Source organism: Leucopleurus acutus (genome assembly GCF_964270905.1).
Source record: "Leucopleurus acutus genome assembly, chromosome: 15".
In the NCBI taxonomy this organism is placed as follows: domain Eukaryota; kingdom Metazoa; phylum Chordata; class Mammalia; order Artiodactyla; family Delphinidae; genus Leucopleurus; species Leucopleurus acutus.
Window position 1 is genome coordinate 67,121,864 of NC_139157.1, and position 18,508 is coordinate 67,140,371.

Here is an 18,508-nt window from a genome sequence, read left to right on the forward strand (position 1 = left end):
TCTTTTTTGAGGGGAACTGTATATAGGAATGTAGTTTGACTTATTAAGAAAAGAATGTAACTGGGAGTTGTCTTCTTTAAATTATTTGGGAACAATTTTATAGTGCTATCAGGTTTCATTGTACTGTTTTGAGTCTTAGAGAAGATGTTTGAAATTTGCTAGCTTATTAAAAATATACATGTGGACAACAGTGAAGGCTATTTCATGATGTAATGGAAACACTTCCAAGAAATAACTGGTTAGGCCCAGAATTTGCACTTAACATAATTACATCACAAATCGAAGTTCCTTAATGCGTTTGTTTTGAACTGATGCACGAAGCACGATATGCTAGGCCTGTTCAGCATGAAGAAAAGAGCAAGCAGCTAAGATATCCGCGCCATGTGTAACACGCCATGTTACATGTCTGTTTTTCCATTCTACTAAGCACTGCGTGATTACGAATATTAACCAATACCTTGAGGCACATTTTCTAGGTCAGTGGTCTCCCTTTTTGATCACATACCGCTATCAGTGACACTTTTTTGCAACCGTACCCCGTGATGTGTACACATATATATACACAAATTACATACCCGTACTATTATAAATATGTATATTAAAGCTGAAAAGTTTCCTTATTTTTATTTTTTTAATTTTTTAAACATTTATTTCGCACAGTTTGTTTTTTTATATGAATTCATTTATTTTATTTATTTATTTTTGGCTGCATTGGGTCTTCGTTGCTGCTCTCGGGCTTTCTCTAGTTGCGTTGAGCGGGGGCTGCTCTTCGTTGCGGTGCGCGGGCTTCTCACTGTGGTGGCTTCTCTTGTCGCGGAGCACGGGCTCTAGGCGCGTGGGCTTCAGTAATTGTGGCGCACGGGCTCAGTAGTTGTGGCTCGTGGGCTCTAGAGCGCAGGCTCAGTAGTTGTGGCACAGGGGCTTCATTGCTCCGCGGCATGTAGGATCTTCCCGGACCAGGGCTCAAACCCGTGTCCCCTGCATTGGCAGGTGGATTCTTAACTACTGTGCCACCAGGAACGCCCCAAAGCTTCCTTATTTGTAGATAAAAACTAACTATAAATGAGGGTTACAATTTCTACTTCTTGCATCCCCGTGGAGCATCGTGAGCCCTCCAGGTGTGCCCCTACTTTGGACACTGCTGCTCTGGGAGATGTAAATACTCTGTGAAGTCTAATTCTACTCAGTCAGAAAGCAAACAGGTACAAATTGTCCAGGATATTGGGAAAGAGGCACCACTCTCGAAGACGCATCCTGGTTATGTAGCCAGAGTCCTAGGCTGTTGAACTGGCAGGAACTTCAGAGGTCACGGGGTCCAGCAATTCCCCTGAGTTCTAATTCTGTGAAATGTGAATAGGTGTTGTATAAAGAGGGGGTTCCAGGGTCAAAGAAGGTTGGGAAATCCTGGTTTAGACAGATATCTTTATAGCAGAACCTACAGAACATTTATTATGCCAATAGAGGTTGTGAATCTGGAAGAGGAGGATAAATTATGCAGTTTTTCTTTAAAAAAAAAGAAAAAGAACAACACTTTTTTTTTTTTGGACTATCTTGTGGGATTCATAGTCCACAGAGCACACATGGGGAAACACTGTCTTATTTTACAGATAGATGCTAAAACGTCGGCATGAGTAATTCATACAGCTCGGTAGTAGCTTGACAGGACCAGAACCTAGGATCCTGATTTACTAGGTCTGAAGGGAAATCGTGGTCTGAACCTGTCTCTTTTCTAATAATGGTGCTGGGGTTCAGCACAAGCCCCTCAGGGACCCTCAGGGATCCCACTTGGCAGCCTGGGCAGTTACAGCATCTCTGTTACTCTCAGAAGACCCACAGTCTCATTCCCAGACACCTGCATGAGCTTGTGGACAGACTGAATTTATTAAAAAAATTTTTTTAATTGCAGTATAGTTGGTTTACAGTATTGTATTAGTTTCAGGTGTACAAGCATAGTGATTCTAAATTTGTATACGTTATACTCCATTTATAGTTATTATAAAATATTGGCTGTATTCCCTGTGTTGTACAATGTATCCTTGTAGCTTATTTATTTTATACATTGTAGTTTGTACCTCTTAATCTCCTAAGCCCTATTTTGCCCCTCCCCCTTCCCTCTCCCCACTGGTAATCAGTAGTTTGTTCTCTATACCTGTGAGTCTGTTTTTTTAAATATTCACTAGTTTGTTTTGTTTCTTAGTTCCACATATAAATAATACCATACAGTGTTTGTCTTTCTTTGTCTGACTTATTTCACTTAGCATAATACCCTCCAAGTCCATCCATGTTGTTGCAAATGGCAAATTTTCTTTCTTTTTTATGGCTGAGTAGTATTCCATTGTATATATAGACCACACTTTCTTTATCCATTCATCCGTTGACGGACACTTAGGTTGCTTCCACATTTTGGCCATTGTAAATAATGCTGCTATGGACATTGAGGTGCACATATCTTTTCAAATTAGTGTTTTCATTTTCTTCAGATATATACCTGGGAGTAGAATTTTTGGATCATATGGTAGTTCTATTTTTAGTTTTTTGAGGAAACTTTATACTGTTTATGGATGGATTGAATTTGACCCTTAGGGGTGAAGATAACTTTTCGAAATCTATCCCATGAGGTGTTAAAGTGGATGAAAAGATGAACATACACATTCAAAGAATATAAAATAATTATTGAACAGAAGCTGGGGAAAAGGATAGAGAAAATGTATCAGGGAACATGCTTCTAGGCCTTTCTGTAATCCACCAGGGCGTGTACACGCTCAGACAATCATAGAGCTACGTCTGTCTGTGAAAAATTTCAGCCAAACATCTGACTAAAAGGTACTTTCATTATTGACACAAGAGTTAAGCTATGCTAATAAATAGGAATGAAATGACCTGAACCTTTCTCATTACAGTCTTAGAGCAGTTCAGCTCTGTGGAGTAGCTCCTTCTCTTAGAAGTCCTGTTCACACACACACACACACACACACACACACACACACACACACACACCGAGAGGACTTCTTCTAACCTGTCAGCCTTCCCTGTGTCACCCTGGCCAACACACCCTCGCAAAACAATTATTCTGTCCAGCAACTGCCTTTTCAAAACTGCTTCCGGTTTTCTGATCCTTTGTGTCCCTTTACTGAGTTGCTGCCAAGTGAGCCTGTTGGCTCTTAGCTGCTTGTTTTGTTCTGTTCTTCCTGCCTCTCAGCCTCCCAGGTTTATTCCCCGCCCTGCTGCCTAAGGCGGCCTCCTGACCACATGACTGCTTTCCTGCAAAGAGACGCCCTTCTCCCTTGAGATCTGAAAATACACCAAGATCTGGGAGTCTGGGCTCTGCCCTGATCGCACTGTGTGGCCCCTCCTGGTCCCGAAGCCTGAGGTCCCCTTTCATCTTTCCTTCCCATTTGCTGCCCCTTTGGTTCCACCTGCCCTTGGCCATCCTTCTCTCCTTTGGCATCATGGTTCCAGTGCTGGACCCAGGAGCCGCTTTGCTCTCCTGCTACCCAGTGACCCTCACCCTCCCTAGGGTTCTGGGGAAGGAAGTGGGGTTGGGAAGTCAGGAGAAACCAGCTTCAGGCAGGTTCAGGCCCTGCTTCTGCTGCTCCCTGGCTGTGTGGCCCTGTTTCCTGACCTTTCTGAACCTGATTTCTCCAATTGAAACCCCCTGGAATGATGTGTTGATTGCCGCTCACCAGCCCTGCTTCTCAAAGGCATAGTGAGCACTTTTTCTTCTCTCCCCGCTCCACACCCCGACAAGGCTGGGTTTGAGGTTCTGTGAAAGTTCTGGCAGCCCCACCGCGGGAGTCTGGGGTGGGAGAGCTGAGCCCCTGGAGTCTGGGGTGGGAGAGCCGGGCCCCTGGAGTCTGGGGTGGGAGAGCCGGGCCCCTGGAGTCTGGGGTGGGGCAGTGGCCGGCATCTCCTGTGGAGGATGGGTGCAGGGCATCCAGCTGACACCAATAGCCCAAGGATCAGGATATCAGCGGCCTGTGTTATCAAATAACTGGACCCGCAAGAAAAATTCTGGGTCCTTATTAATGGCACTGGGATTTCAATCTCCTCCCTCTCTCCAGGGTGCTGGCATGCTGGAACTTCCCTTCCCCTAATCCTCCCCTCTCAACTGAGAAACTGTGCTGACCGGGAGGGATTTGCTCCCCGCGAGCCAGGGCCGCCCTCACAATTTAATGTCTGTGATCGGCTAAGCCCTCAGACTGAGCTCTGCTTCCACGTTCCCGGGGTGTCTCTGCTGGGGCTTCTGTATACGGCCCCCCAGCAGTCGCTGCGCGGGGAGCCGGGCCTGGTCTGGCTCCACTTCTTGCGGAAGAGACCCGGGAGGGCAGAAGCTCCTTGGAAGGGCCCCTCCATGACCACACGTGTTTCTAGGGAACTTAGGTCCCACCTCCCAGCTACAGGAAGAAGCCATCGGCCTCTCGTCTTCGGGGTGTGCAGCTGCAACGGGCTTGTCCAAAAGCGTATCTGCTCATAGCTTCTTTCTCCAAGTGCCCAACACCCTTCCTCTTTTTCCTTGGCTTTTGGATAAAAATAATTTTTTTCTTTTTTCTTTTTTTGGCCACGCAGCACACGGGAGCACAGAGTCTTATCTGTGCCCAGCTGTGGCCTTGATGGCCGCCGGCTGTGAACTGTCTGTTCTCGAGGGTTGAGGCTCTCTCCGCCAGGGTGGATTCTTCAGACAGCTGCCAACTGGATAGATGGAAAGAGCATCAGGTCTGCCTAGGATAACACCAGCCTTTTAAAACTTTAACTACATTTGTCTCAGAATTTTATTTTATTTTTTTAAATATGCCACTTTGGTATATTGATTTTAAAAACTATTTATTTATTATTTATTTATATTGGCTGTGCCGGGTCTTAGTTGCGGCATGCAGGATCTAGTTCCCTGACCAGGGAACGAACCCGGGCCCCCTGCATTGGGAGCGTGGAGTCTTACCCACTGGACCACCAGGGAAGTCCCTAAGAATTTTCCTTATCTCAAAACCAATATTATAACAACACTGAAGAGAGATTTTAACAGAAAAAAAAGACCCATCATAATTCTCCACCATTAGACCCAACCATTGGTCATCCAATCATGACTTTGGGCAAGACAGTTAGGAGCTTGCCAAGGTAGGATGGTGTCCTGCCTTGGGGGGATCTACTTTAGGAAGCCTCTGGAAGGGCCAGGTCCTCGGGCCAGCCCACCTGTGAAGGCCCGGGGTGGTGGAGGTAAGGGGTGGGGGGAGACCCTTTATCTCTCGACCTCCCTTCACTGGAGAAAGAGATGGTAGGATGGGCGAAAAGGTGAGTAACACGTAGACCCTGCAGGAAGTCATCTCCCCAAATCTTCTCACGCGATGTCTTGGTGGGCTGACGGAAAACAGTTTCTTGCTTGCCTTTGCAGTCACCTATATAAGAAGAACCTTGATGTGACCAAAATCCGAAAGGCAAAACCTCAGCCACTTCTCAGAGTGGATGACCATGATTTCACCATGAGGCCCGCCTTTGGAGGTAAGACTGCGTCCTCCCCTCGGCCCTCTGGGGACTGATCCCAGGGCTGCTTCCTGCTGCTCCTGCACTGGGTTCCCTCAGACACAGCCCTCCCCCCGGGGTCCCTGATTTTCCCCCTCACACTCAGAGAAGCCCAGCTGGCTCCCAGTTACTAATTATCCCCAGGAGAAAAGAGCTGGAAGGAAGTGAGTGGAGAGGGCTGTTGAGAAAAGGACCTGAGGGTGATTAAGCTGTTTACATTCACGGAGGCCCAGCACTGCTGCTGCCAACTTTCCTTTATGAAAAAAATAAGAGCATAAGAGCTGCATGGGCAGGGGGCAGGGGGAGGGTGGGTGGCAGGGCTGGAGCGTCCACACAGAAAAGGACCCCCTGGCTCTGCTATCCCGTGCCTGGCTGGGAATTTGGGGTTCTGAGGAAGGGTCCCCTGCTTGCCAATGCAGTGATAGTTTAACGCCTGGCAAAGCTGCCTTGCAGAATTGCCCCAAAGGAGCGTCCCTGCTTCGGCGGGGTGGGGAGGAGTGGTGGCCGGAACAGGAGGAATGCCACAGAGGGGAGGGGGCTGGGAAAGGAGCCAGCCATCTGCACCCACCAGGCAGGGAGAGGGATGAGAACTGCAGAATGCATGAGACACGGGGCCCACGTCCCCTCCGTGCAGGTGGGGAAACTGAGGCCCGGAGCATGGCCGCTGATGGGCCTCTGGCCAGAGAGACCCAGGCAGGCGGGTTTCCATTTCCCCTTTATCTCGCTCTTGAGCTCCTCTCAGGTGCAAACGTTCTCCTGGGGCAGCAGGAAGAAGTAGAGGTGACTTGTGGGCAAGTCACCGACCCTCTCTGAGCTTCTGCTTGCTGGTTTGTGAAATGGGGATAGTAATCCGTCCATCTGGGGTTGCTGTCAGGATTAAACGAGATCATGTATGTAAAGCCCTGGCACATACAGGCTCACAGCCCCTTAGAAAAACCCAGCTGTCAGGCCTCCCTCCTGTGACTGTTAGGGGATTAGGACATTAATTTATCCCAGAGGCCGTTGCAATTTACAAGGACTCAAAGCCTCCCACTCAGTTCCCTGAGGCCTGACACCTGCCGAGCAGGAGAAGAGAGCAGGTGACAGATGACAAGCCCCTGCCTCTTGCTCCTGCCCCGATGGAATGCTGCACAGCTAGGGGTTCTGGTGCCCTCGAGGGCTTGTTTTGGGTAATGCCACCAAAGAGTTTTTTCTAAAATTCAATAACATTTCCTTGAATAAGCAGCTCTAAAATTAGCTGTATGTGCTCCAGGAAGTCCAAGCGAGACATCCTTGCTCCCCTTGCCTTTCTTCTAGAGGGTCGGGTAAGATGCAGAGGGCGACTGGAACAAGGTTGACAAACAACAGCATTAATGACAACGAACAACTTCTAGTGACTTCTGTTTCAGGCACCATTCTACTCAGGGTGCTTACAGACACGATCTGACTTCATTCCTCACAACTCCGTGAAGTAGGTACTATTATCATGCCCAGATGGGGAAACTGAGGCGCGGAGAGGTGAGGTGACTGGTCCAGGTCACACAGCTACTGAGGCAGGCCCACTCTCCTAGCTGGGTCTCTTTCTTACCCCCTCAATCCGCATGTCCCCCAGTGCTGGGCCACTAGGCAGAGCAGGCGTGTTTAGAGCTCACAAGGAATACTCCTAGGGGCCCCTGATAAGATGTTATCTTAAAGTCAGAAGAAAAAAATAAAATTTTAGGTAGAAGAAAATGTTAATATATAATATTAATATATTCATCTTTATACCACCACAGTTGTATGCTTTTTAAATATGTTTTTTCTGGTGGAAAGGCCCACGAAGGCAAAAGTGCCCAGCACCCTCAAAAGTCGCAACGTGACCCTGCCTCAGTACACAGTGTCGTAGGGCAGCTGTGTGTGTCTGGGTGTGGGTGATCTTCTGAATAACACATTGTAACTTTCTGACGGAGGCTGATGTTGCGGCAGGAGCCTGAGCCATCACCTGGTTAAGACTTTCAGTTTACAGAAGAAGAGCCTGGGGTCCAGGGGGTTAAGTGACGGGCCACAGAACAACTGGGGGCAGAACTTGGGTTTCCTCTGTGATGTCACATGCAAAAGTGAAAGCCTCATTAAAACGCCCTCCTCCTCTGGGAGAAAGCCAGGGGAGCCAGGAGCTAGCTCTCAGGACTGGCAGGTGAAATCCTGCCACGTTCCCAGAAAACCCAGCTCTGAGTAGAATCATCCAACAGGCTGCGGCCTCAGTCAGGGTGCTCCTTCCTCAAGCCACGTTTGAGGAGCAAATTGGACTTCGTGTATCCTGATCCCTGCAACTTCTGGTGCCGCCCAGAGTGTGGAGGATGTGGACAGTCCCTTGCCCCTGCCTGAGTGAGCCTCTGAGGCTGGGAATGACCCTGACTTTAGGGAAAGCCGCCGGGGAAGGAGGTGTCACCTCCAGCAGGTGCGGTAAGACCTGAGGCTCTTACATCAGCCGTCAAGATCTGGGTCACCAAAGCCAAGGGAGGGGGGGCTACTCCTCCTTTCCGAGCCCTCCCCCCAGAGCAGCTGGTCTTCTGGGCACCGTTTCTCCCCTGCAGGGCTTTCCTGGATGTCTAGATGTCACTTGGATGAAATAGGACCAGGGGAGCACATGGTGAGGTACACACACATGAACTCATAAATAAGAATCTTTGCAACTCGTGGAGTCCTGGCTGTTGCCAATCTGGCTCCCTGTGCACCGACGCTGGATAAAAATACGGAGACAGAGAACTGGAAGATAAGAGATAGAGAGGCTTTTGATTTTCCTTGCCAGGCAAAGGGAAGACACAGGAGGCTAACGCCTCAAGAACTGTGCCCGCCTCCTTGGGGAATCGGAGAAGATTTTACACGTGGGGCTCTGCTCGAAGGGGTATATGATAAGGATCAAAAGTAGTGAAGGTCTTGCATTTCTCTTCTTCTGCAAATTCATGGCCAAAGCTGGCATCAGGCAGGTCAGCACCCGGGTCTGGTGTCCCTGAAGTTATCAGCCCGTGTACTCCTTTCTGAGATGAAGAGTGCTACAAGGGAGTGTAGGGGGAGAAGAAAGGCCAGGTGCAACGGGTAATTTGTATGGAGTCAGAGAGGAATCAGCTCTGTGAAGGACAAGTCTAGCTACAAGTGTTTGTTAGTAGTAACAGCTAAACAATAACCAAGATTGCTTAACTCTTTCAGACCTGTTTATATTGTTTCCCCAGCCTGTTCATTGTTTCCTTATTTTCCTTGTTTATCAGAAAGGTCTCATTTCTATTTTTGCTGCAACATGGGCAAGCAGGCTGGATGGGGCCATCAGAGGAGGGAGCTTCCCACCGCCTGGGGTTCCAATGATTGCTATAATCCATAATCCCTGGAGCATCTGCAGATGGTTTAGAGCCAAGAAGCCTTCCTTGCAGGTCCTCCTGAGGGTCTCCATTCCATCCAGCCCCTCACTTCTGCGCAGAGGCACTGGCCAGGGGGTGGGTGTGTCTCTGAGGGAGGAGGCTTGCAGACAGCACATAGATGGCTGTGTGCGAGTAAGAGAAAGCCCGCCTTCCTTGGGGGCAGCCCTGTGCCAGATACCTGGTCCAAAGCAGAGCCTGGGCTCAACCGGCCCTAGTGCCGGCCCAGCCTAACACGCCCCTCTGAAAGGCAGCCATGCACGCTCAGCAGGCCACGCCAACAGGATGCCCGTCAACAACTGTGGGGTATGTGTTGCATCCCTGTCTTCTCTTCCTAACTTGTTTTTCGAAGAGGGGCTTCCTTGTGGACTGACATTTAAAAATAATTGCTAGAGAGGAATTTGCCTAAGGCTAGATATCCCTCGGATGACCTTTTCAGTCTGGAAAAAGAAAAGATTAAAAATCTAGCAGCTTCCTAATAATCCCAGGGATCAGTTGAAACAAAAATATCTGGTCTAAGCTCCCAGCTGCCTGGTTTGCTGGTGTGTCCTGGTTAGGAGAACCTCCAGAGGCCTGGGGTTTCCCCTCCATTTGTTAGGAGAACGAGTGCAATGCTGATTTTTTAAAATTAAAAAGACTGTGCTAAAACATACATAGCATAAAATGTACCATTTTAACCATATAGTTCAGTGGCGAAAGAATATTCACGTTGTTGTGCAATCGTCACCAGCATACATCTCCAGAACTTTTTCATCTTCCTAAACTGTCAATGAAACAATAACTCTTTTTTTTTAAAAAACAAATTTATCTGTTTATTTTTGGCTGCGCACGGGCTTTCTCTAGTTGCAGAGAGCAGGGGCTGCTCTTCGTTGTGGTGCGTGGGCTTCTCATTGTGGTGGCTTCTCTTGTTGCGGAGCATGGGCTCTAGGCATGCGGGCTTCAGTAGTTGTGGTTTGCGGGCTCTAGAGTGCAGGCTCAGTAGTTGTGGTGCACGGACTTAGTTGCTCTGCTGCATGTGGGATCCTCCTGGACCAGGGATGGAACCCGTGTCCCCTGCATTGGCAGGCAGATCCTTAACCACTGCACCACCAGGGAAGTCCCGAAACAATAACTCTTTACTCCTGCTTCCCCCTGCCCCTGGCAACCACCATTCCCTTTTCTGTCTCTATGAATTTGACCGCTCTAGGTTTCTCATGTTAGTGGAATCATACAGTATTTGTCTTTTTGTGACTGGCTTATTCACTTAGCATTATGCCTTCAAGGTTCATCCATGTTGTAGCGTGTAAGGCCAAATAATATTCCATTGTATGAATATATCACATCTTGTTTAATTGCCATTCATCTGTCAGTGGACATTTGGGTTGTTTTTACCTTTTGGCTCCTGGGAATAATTCTGCCATGGACATGTGTGTGCAAACATCTATTCAAGACCCTGTTTTCAATTCTTCGGGGTATATACCCAGAAGTGGAATTGCTGGGTCACGTGGTAGCTCTATGTTTAGTTTTTTCAGAAACTCCCACACTTTCTTCTACAGCAGCTGCATCAGTTTACATCCTCACCAGCATGATACTGATTTTTAATTCAAACTGTAGAGATGGAAGGTAAAGGTGGGGTGTAATATCATCACGGATTCTTTTGAATTACATCCAAGGAGTTTGTTAGGATGGTCAGGAAGTGACCACAAAGTAGGTTAGGTTCTCCAACCAAAATACTTTCACTTTCATTCATAAGACAAGAACGGTGTGTTTTGGAGCTGTTATGTGTGAAGCAGGGTCCGTGGCATTCGGGGACCCAGCAGTGAGCAAGACAGCCACAGTCCTTGGAGTGTCAATGCTCTGGTTGGGGAGACCAGTGTTAATGAAATCCTCACATCAAGTTGTTAAATTATGGAGAGCTGCTGGAAGGACAGGGGAGCCGTGGGGTGCGAGCAGCAGGGTCTGGCCATGGGCACCAGGGAAGGGTGGCCCCGAGGAACCTGGGAGGATGAAGGCCAAGGAGCCACCCTTGCCGGGAAGGGTGTGCATTCGGTCACTCCGCCTGACACGACAGTGTCCCCAGGAAGCTAACAGTCTACAAGGGAAACAGAGAAATGACTAAGTGCAAGTCAAGTATCACAGAAGCAATGTAGGGCATCTCTGCAGACGGGGGGAACTGAGTGGTCAGCCCCATCCAGAGAGAGGAAACCAGCAAGCTGGCAGTGACGCCTTCATTCAGGAGGCGATGCTCGCAATGAGTCGGGAAAGATGCGCAGGGGGTGAGCCCAGCGGGTGGGAGGGAAGGAGGGATCAGGGAGGAGGGTGCTCACGGATAACAGGAGGGCAGCGGAATGCGAGCAGCGTGTGTGTGTGTGTGTGTGTGTGTGTGTGTGTGTGTGTGTGTGTGTGTGTGTGTGTATATGTGTGTAGAGGGGGCAGTGCAGCCCAGGCTGCGGAAGGGCAAGATGATACCTGTGCTTTAGAAAGCTCCCTGAGGGTCTGCTAGGAAGAGGCTGGAGCAGCTAAGAATGGATGCGGGACGCTAGCTGGCCACTTCAGCCATGGTCCAGGTCTGAGTTGATGGGGGTTAAGCTAAGGCCTAGAAAGAATGGATAAAGAAGATGTGTGGCTTCCCCAGTGGCGTAGTGGTTAAGAATCCGCCTGCCAATGCAGGGGACTCAGGTTCGAGCCCTGGTCTGGAAAGATCCCACATGCCGCAGAGCAACTAAGCCCGTGCACCACAGCAACTGAACCTGCGCACCTAGAGCCCGTGCTCTGCAACAAGAGAAACCACCGCAATGAGAACCCCTCACAACGCAACGAAGAGTAGCCCCCGCTCGCTGCAACTAGAGAAAGCCCACATGCAGCAACGAAGACCCAACGCAGACAAAAATAAATAACATAACCAAAAAAAAAAAAAAGATGTGGTACATATATACAATGTAATATTAGCCATAAAAAATGAAATAATGCCATTTGCAGCAACATGGATGAACCTAGAGATTTTCATACTGAGTGAAGTAAGTCAGAGAAAGACAAATATCATATGATATCACTCATATGTGGAATCTAATTTTAAAAAATGATACAAATGAACTTATTTACAAAACAGAAACAGACTCACAGATTTCAGAAACAAACTTATGGTTACTAAAGGGAAAATGTTAGGGGGACGGATAAATCTGGAGTTTGGGATTAACATAAACACACTACTATACATAAGATAGATGACCAACAAGGACCTACTGTATAGCACAGGGAACTCTACTCAATATTCTGTGATAACCTATATCAGAAGAGAATCTGAAAAAGAATGGATATATGTACATGTATAACTGAGTCACTTTGCTGTACACCTAAAACGAACACAACATTGTAAATCAACTATACTCCAATTAAAAAAAAAAAGTGGAGGGATCGTGAGAATTGAAGGAGGGAGACAGCCACCGATGGAACCAGAGGAAGCTGGGACACCTGAGTGTCTGCCTGGGGGCAGCCATCCACCCAGAAGGAGCCCAGGCGGGAGGCATTGGGAAAAGCTACAGTAACAGTGGGGGGACAGTGGAGAGTTTAATGAAGGTCTGTTCACAAAGGGGTGGGCAGGGTTAAAGGAAACCAGCAAGCTGGCAGTGAAGCCTTGAGGGCTGGAAGAGTGTGGAGCCTTCACCAGGTTAGGGGTGGAGGGCAAGAGGAGGGAGCAGTTCCCAGAATCTAGAAAAGAGCCAGAGCCCTGGGAAGGGGGTGCCCTACAGGGGAGCCCTGGCGTCCAGGAGAGGACGGGCCCATGAAGCCTGCAGGGAGGGCTGGGGGAGAGAATCAGTTCTTCTTCGTCTCCTCCAGCCTTCTGAGAGCCGCTGGCACCTTCATTGGCTGAACCAACCAGAAGGCAGAAGACGAGGGCCCGCTGTGAGCAGCGGCCATACGCCAAGGCAAGGGGGTCCTGTGTGTGATCCTCACCTGCACTCAGGGCGTGGTCTGTGGGCCAAGAGGGCGTGCCCACCTGAGATTTCCCTTCTAGGCCACACTTGGGTGCTGGGACCCAGAATCATGTCCACACAGCCCAGAGCCCACCTCGGGACCTGCCCGGGCCTCCTCCCTAGGCGAGCCCCGGGGGTGGGGTTGGGGGCTGTACTGCGCATGCGGGGTCCCCCCTCCCTCTCCCCTCCCCTCCCCCTCCCCTCCCCCTCCCCTCCCCTCCCCTCCCCTCCCCTCCCCTCCCCCTCCCCTCCCCTCCCCTCCCCCTCCCCTCCCCTCCCCTCCCCTCCCCTCCCCTCCCCCCTCCCCTCCCCTCCCCCTCCCCCTCCCCTCCCCCTCCCCTTCCCCTCCCCCTCCCCTCCCCTTCCCCTCCCCCTCTCCCTCCCCTCCCCTCCCCTCCCTTCCCCTCCCCTCTCCCCTCCCCCTCCTTTCCCCTTCCCCCTCCCCTCCCCTTCCACCCCTCCCCAGCCCTACCCCACCCCACCCCACCCCCCGGTGCTGAGTGGGGCTGAGGGCTGCCTCTCAGACGGCTTTGGATAGAGCTCAGATAGTGGGCAGGGGTGTCCACCGGCACACGCCAGGCTCTTCTCTGTGCCGGCTGCTGCTGTGGGTGGGAAAAGGGCAGCTCCGGAGCTGGGCCCGCTCTCCCTGCCCTGCCATGTCCCAGCCGGAGCTCCCAGGAGTCAGAGTTCTGAGGCTGGGCTTGGCCTTCCGGGTTGATATGAACGTGTATTTGTCAAAGAAGTAAGCGAGGCTATATATCGTTTTGCAGTTTCTTAGCTTGATTTATAACCTTTAGACATTCAAGCATGTGGCATATGGGCCCCCAGTTGTGCTCCTGCCTGGGGGTGGGTTTGTAAATGTGGACGCTGCCCTTACTGGTCAGCTGCCCAGCACAGAGCAGGGCGGAGTGTGGGTCTGCTTTCCCAGAGGGGCAACGGCTGGAGCGGCCGAGATTGAGTGAGCGGGGAAGGTGGGACCAGGGGCAGGTTGGGGCAGTGGCTGGGCCTGCAGTACTCTCCCCATGTCAGCTTCTAGAGCACAGGAGAACCCTTCCTGCGCCACATGCAACCACCAAAGGGCTGAATTTAGGAGACGAAATACTGGCTCCTGTGCTTCCTTGAGATAACTGCAAAACCCATACTTCCGGCCATCACTTAGGCAACCTGCTGATTTTCTATCAGCTTTCTCTTAGGTGACTCAGGCAGGGAGCTGTGGAGACCTTGCTGATTTTGCCCCCCTCCCTCCTGCCCTTTCCCCTCCTAGATCAACCAAGTTGAATCAATTCATGCATCACAGTGTCTCTCAGATCTGCCCCCTCACACCACACATTCTCAATGCCTTCTTGGGGGGGTGAAAAAAATCTTAGACATTACAATGCTTGTGGCCCTCCAAAGCTCCACCTTCCCTTCCCATCTTATTCCTTAGTATTTAATTTAAATTTAAATGAATTCATACTTAAATAAATTAAATTTTCTCTTTCGTGGATGATAATGATAAGAAGGTTGGAAGCACTACCGAAACCAACACCGTGGCCCCCAAACCACACCTCATAGCCAAATTCACCTTCTGGAAACACCCCTTCCCTGTGCTGCTCCCTCAGAAACTTCAGGGCTTCCCATATTCCACGGGATGAAATGCAGACCCGCCTCTCCCCTCTGTGTCCCGAAAGTTCCACGGTCTGGCCCAGCTGCCTCCCCAGCTTACCTCCCCCTGACAGGACTCTTCTGTCGTAGAAGGCTCTCTCTTGCTGCACGTCCGTGCTCGAGTCTGCTATGAACATCTGTCCATGGTGGCCCCCTTGCTTCATCTGACAGCCTGTCAGATGAAAGAGAAATTAAGGAAAGAATCCCATTCACCATTGCAACAAAAAGAATAAAATACCTAGGAATAAATCTACCTAGGGAGACAAAAGACCTGTATGCAGAAAACTCTAAGACACTGATGAAAGAAATTAAAGATGATACAAACAGATGGAGAGATATACCATGTCCTTGATTGGAAGAATCAACATTGTGAAAATGACTGTACTACCCAAAGCAATCTACCGATTCAGTGTAATCCTTATCAAATTACCAATGGCTTTTTTTACAGAACTAGAACAAAAAAATCTTAAAATTTGTATGGAGACACAAAAGATCCCGAATAGCCAAAGCAATCTTGAGGGGAAAAAAAATGGAGCTGGAGGAATCAGGCTCCCTGACTTCAGACTATACTACAAAGCTAAAGTAATGAAGATAATATGGTACTGGCACAAAAGCAGAAATATAGATCAATGGAACAGGATAGAAAGCCCAGAGATAAACCCCCGCTCCTATGGTCAACTAATCTATGACAAAGGAGGCAAGGATATACAATGGAGAAAAGACAGTCTCTTCAATAAGTGGTGCTGGGAAAACTGGACAGCTACATGTAAAAGAATGAAATTAGAACACTCCGTCACACCATACACAAAAATAAACTCAAAATGGATTAGAGAGCTAAATGTAAGACTGGACACTATTAAACTCTTAGAGGAAAACATAGGAAGAACAGTCTTTGACATAAATCACAGCAAGATGGTTTTTGACCCACCTCCTAGAGAAATGGAAATAAAAACAAGAATAAACAAATGGGACCTAAGGAAACTTAAAAGCTTTTGCACAGCAAAGGAAACTATAAACGAGACCAAAAGCTAACCCTCAGAATGGGAGAGAAAATTTGCAAACGAAGCAACAGGCAAATCTCCAAAATACATAAACAGCTCATGTAGCTCAATATCAGAAAAACAAACAACCCAATCCAAAAATGGGCAGAAGACCTAAATAGACATTTCTAAAGAAGACATACAGATGGCCAAGAGGCACATGAAAAGCTGCTTGAAATCACTAATTATTAGAGAAATGCAAATCAAAACTACAATGAGGTATCACCTCACACCAGTTAGAATGGGCATCATCAGAAAATCTGCAAACAACAAATGCTGGAGAGGGTGTGGAGAAAAGGGAACCCTCTTGCACTGTTGGTGGGAATGTAAATTGATACAGCCACTATGGAGAACAGTATGGAGGTCCCTTAAAAAACTAAAAATAGAATTACCATATGACCCAGCAATCCCACTACTGGGCATATACCCTGAGAAAACCATAATTCAAAAAGACACATGCACCCCAGTGTTCATTGCAACACTATTTACAATAGCCAGGTCATGGAATCAACCTAAATGCCCATCGACAGATGAATGGACAAAGAAGATGTGGTACATATATTACTCAGCCATAAAAAGGAACGAAATTGGGTCATGTGTAGAGACGTGGATGGACCTAGAGACTGTCATACAGAGTGAAGTAAGTCAGAAAGAGAAAAACAAGTATTGTATATTAACGCATATATGTGGAATCTAGAAAAATGGGACAGATGAACCGGTTTGCAAGGCAGAAATAGAGACACAGATGTAGAGAACAAACGTATGGACACCAAGGGGGGAAAGCGGGCAGTGGGGGTGAGGGGGTGGGAGGGGGTGGGATGAACTGGGAGATTGGGATTGACATGTATACACTAATATGTATAAAATAGATAAATAATAAGAACCTGCTGTATAAAAAAATTTTTTAATAAATTAAAAAAAAAAAAGGAATGCTCTGGTCAGCATAATGCATTCGTTAGAGCAGGGGCTCTGGAGGTGGACCCCTGGGATCAGCTTGTGGTGTGCCTCTCTCTGATGGGGACCTCCGTCGCTTCTCTAGTCCTCAGATTCTCACCTGTAGAATGGAGGTAATATCAGTACCTTCCTCACCAGATTGTCATGAAGATGGACTCAAGTGTCCCACAGGAAGCACTGAGCACAGCAGAGACCGTGTGTGTGTGTGTGTTTGTGTGTGTGTGTGTGTGTGTGTTGGGGGGAAGGGGATGGTGGAGGCAGTGCATCAAAGCACTGGTTGCTGACGTGATAAAGACATGGCTACGGCCCCAGGGAGCTCATGGCTTCCTAGACTCACAGCATACGCGCCCTTAGGGCCTCTCCTGGGATAAAGGCTTGTACTGTTACTACTACTATGATCTGTTCTGCTCACAACGCTTCTGACTCAAATGTGTGGGTTTTCCGCACCAAGCAATTCCCCTGTTGTCTGTGGACACCAGCTGGGTGTCCTACAATTTAATTCAGTTCTAACACTACCTGGGGTTAGTGCAGACACCGCAGGTTAAGGGCTCAGGCCCAGAAGACTGCCCCTCAGTTCAGATACCAATCACAAGTAGTGGGTCCCCGAGTTACCTGCACTTCTCTCCGACTTGGCTGCAAAATTGAGGGTTCCCACAACCCCCTTCTCAGGTGTGATAATTTGCTATAATGGCTCATAGAATCAGGGAAACACTTTACTTATGGTTCCCAGCTTATTATAAAGAACATTATATAAGACACAGATGGATAGTGGATGAAGAGGGGCATAGGGTGAGGACCGGAAGGGTGCTGAGCTCAGGGGTTTCTGTCCCGCGGAGCTGGGGGCACTACCTTCCTGGCATGTGGATGTGTTCACCAACCAGGAAGCTCACCGAACCCTGTTGTTCAGGGGTTTTATGGATGTTCCACTGTGTAGACACGATTGATGAAATCATTGGCCACTGGTGATTAATTCAACCTCCAGCCCCTCCCCCCGCCCCCTCCTTGGGAGTTGGGAGGTGGGGCTGAAAGTTCCAACCCTCTAATCACATGGCTGTTCCTTGGCAACCAGCCCCATCTTGAAACTATCCAGGGGCCCAGGAGAGCCACCACACTAGCATAAACTCAGGTGTGGTTGGTAAGGGGTTGTTATAAATAACAAAATACACTCCTCTCACCCCTCTCACTCAGGAAGTTACAAGGGTTTTAGGAGCTCTGTGCCAGGAACTGGGGCTGAGGACCAAATACATATTTCTCATTATATCACAGTATCACATCACGATATCACAACTGCTGTGTCACTTTGCAAGGTTAATGCCTAGTTACGTCTCCAGCTGGACTGTCTCCAGTGTGATGCCTTCCTAGGGAATTTTCTAGGAACACATGTGTTTCACCCAGTATACTTTAGCTCCACCCCCATTTAAGGTGCCCTCTGTGTTTGGGGCACCCAGACTGTGAGGGGAGACCCTCCCGAATGCTCCCATGCTTTACTCCGTAGCCTTCAACCCCTGAACTTCCAAGCCACTGGGGTCTGGCCACCAAGGCCCCAAATGCCACTCAGCTGGCCCAGCTGAGGCCCATGGAGCCAGTTCAAGGCGGGGTCATGCCTCATTTTGGAGCTGGGGTCTCCTCCCTGAATGCTTCTCAGGCCTCCCTGGCTCTGCCTCCCCTGTTCCTCATGCTGGGTAAGGTCTAGTGCTCCATTGTTACAGTGAACGGGTTAGAGCGCCAAAGCTAGGGAGAAAGCCAGCCATCTGGGTCTCTGGCAGCCTTCTTCCCAGGATCTCCTGCCCTCAGAGGAGACCCCTCTGATTCCTCCTCAGTGCCTTTGGCCCTTCCCTTCTGGAGCACAAACCCTCACTCACACTCACACCCTGTTCCTGTTACCAAATTGAACTTGGGTCCACTTGGCCACCTCATAGCAAAGTCAATCTACTGTCCCTGGGTTGTGGTGAAGGGCGGCTTGTGCTCCAAAGACCTGACCACCCTGATTCCTTTCAGGGAAGGGTTTCTAAAGGCAACATTTGGAGTAAGTGTT

General features: G+C 49.0%; 1 protein-coding gene across 2 annotated transcripts in view; it reads left to right on the top strand.

Annotated features, from left to right (window-relative positions):
* The window catches only part of GABRR2 (gamma-aminobutyric acid type A receptor subunit rho2), a gene marked incomplete at its 3' end in the record, with an annotated part of 37,362 nt that overhangs the window by 1,286 nt on the left and 17,568 nt on the right, over positions 1-18,508 (top strand). For both annotated transcript variants that reach the window (XM_082855264.1, XM_082855263.1), the window contains exon 2: positions 5,387-5,493. In XM_082855264.1, the coding sequence (XP_082711390.1) occupies positions 5,387-5,493 (107 nt within the window). The remainder of the gene's footprint in view (positions 1-5,386; positions 5,494-18,508) is intronic.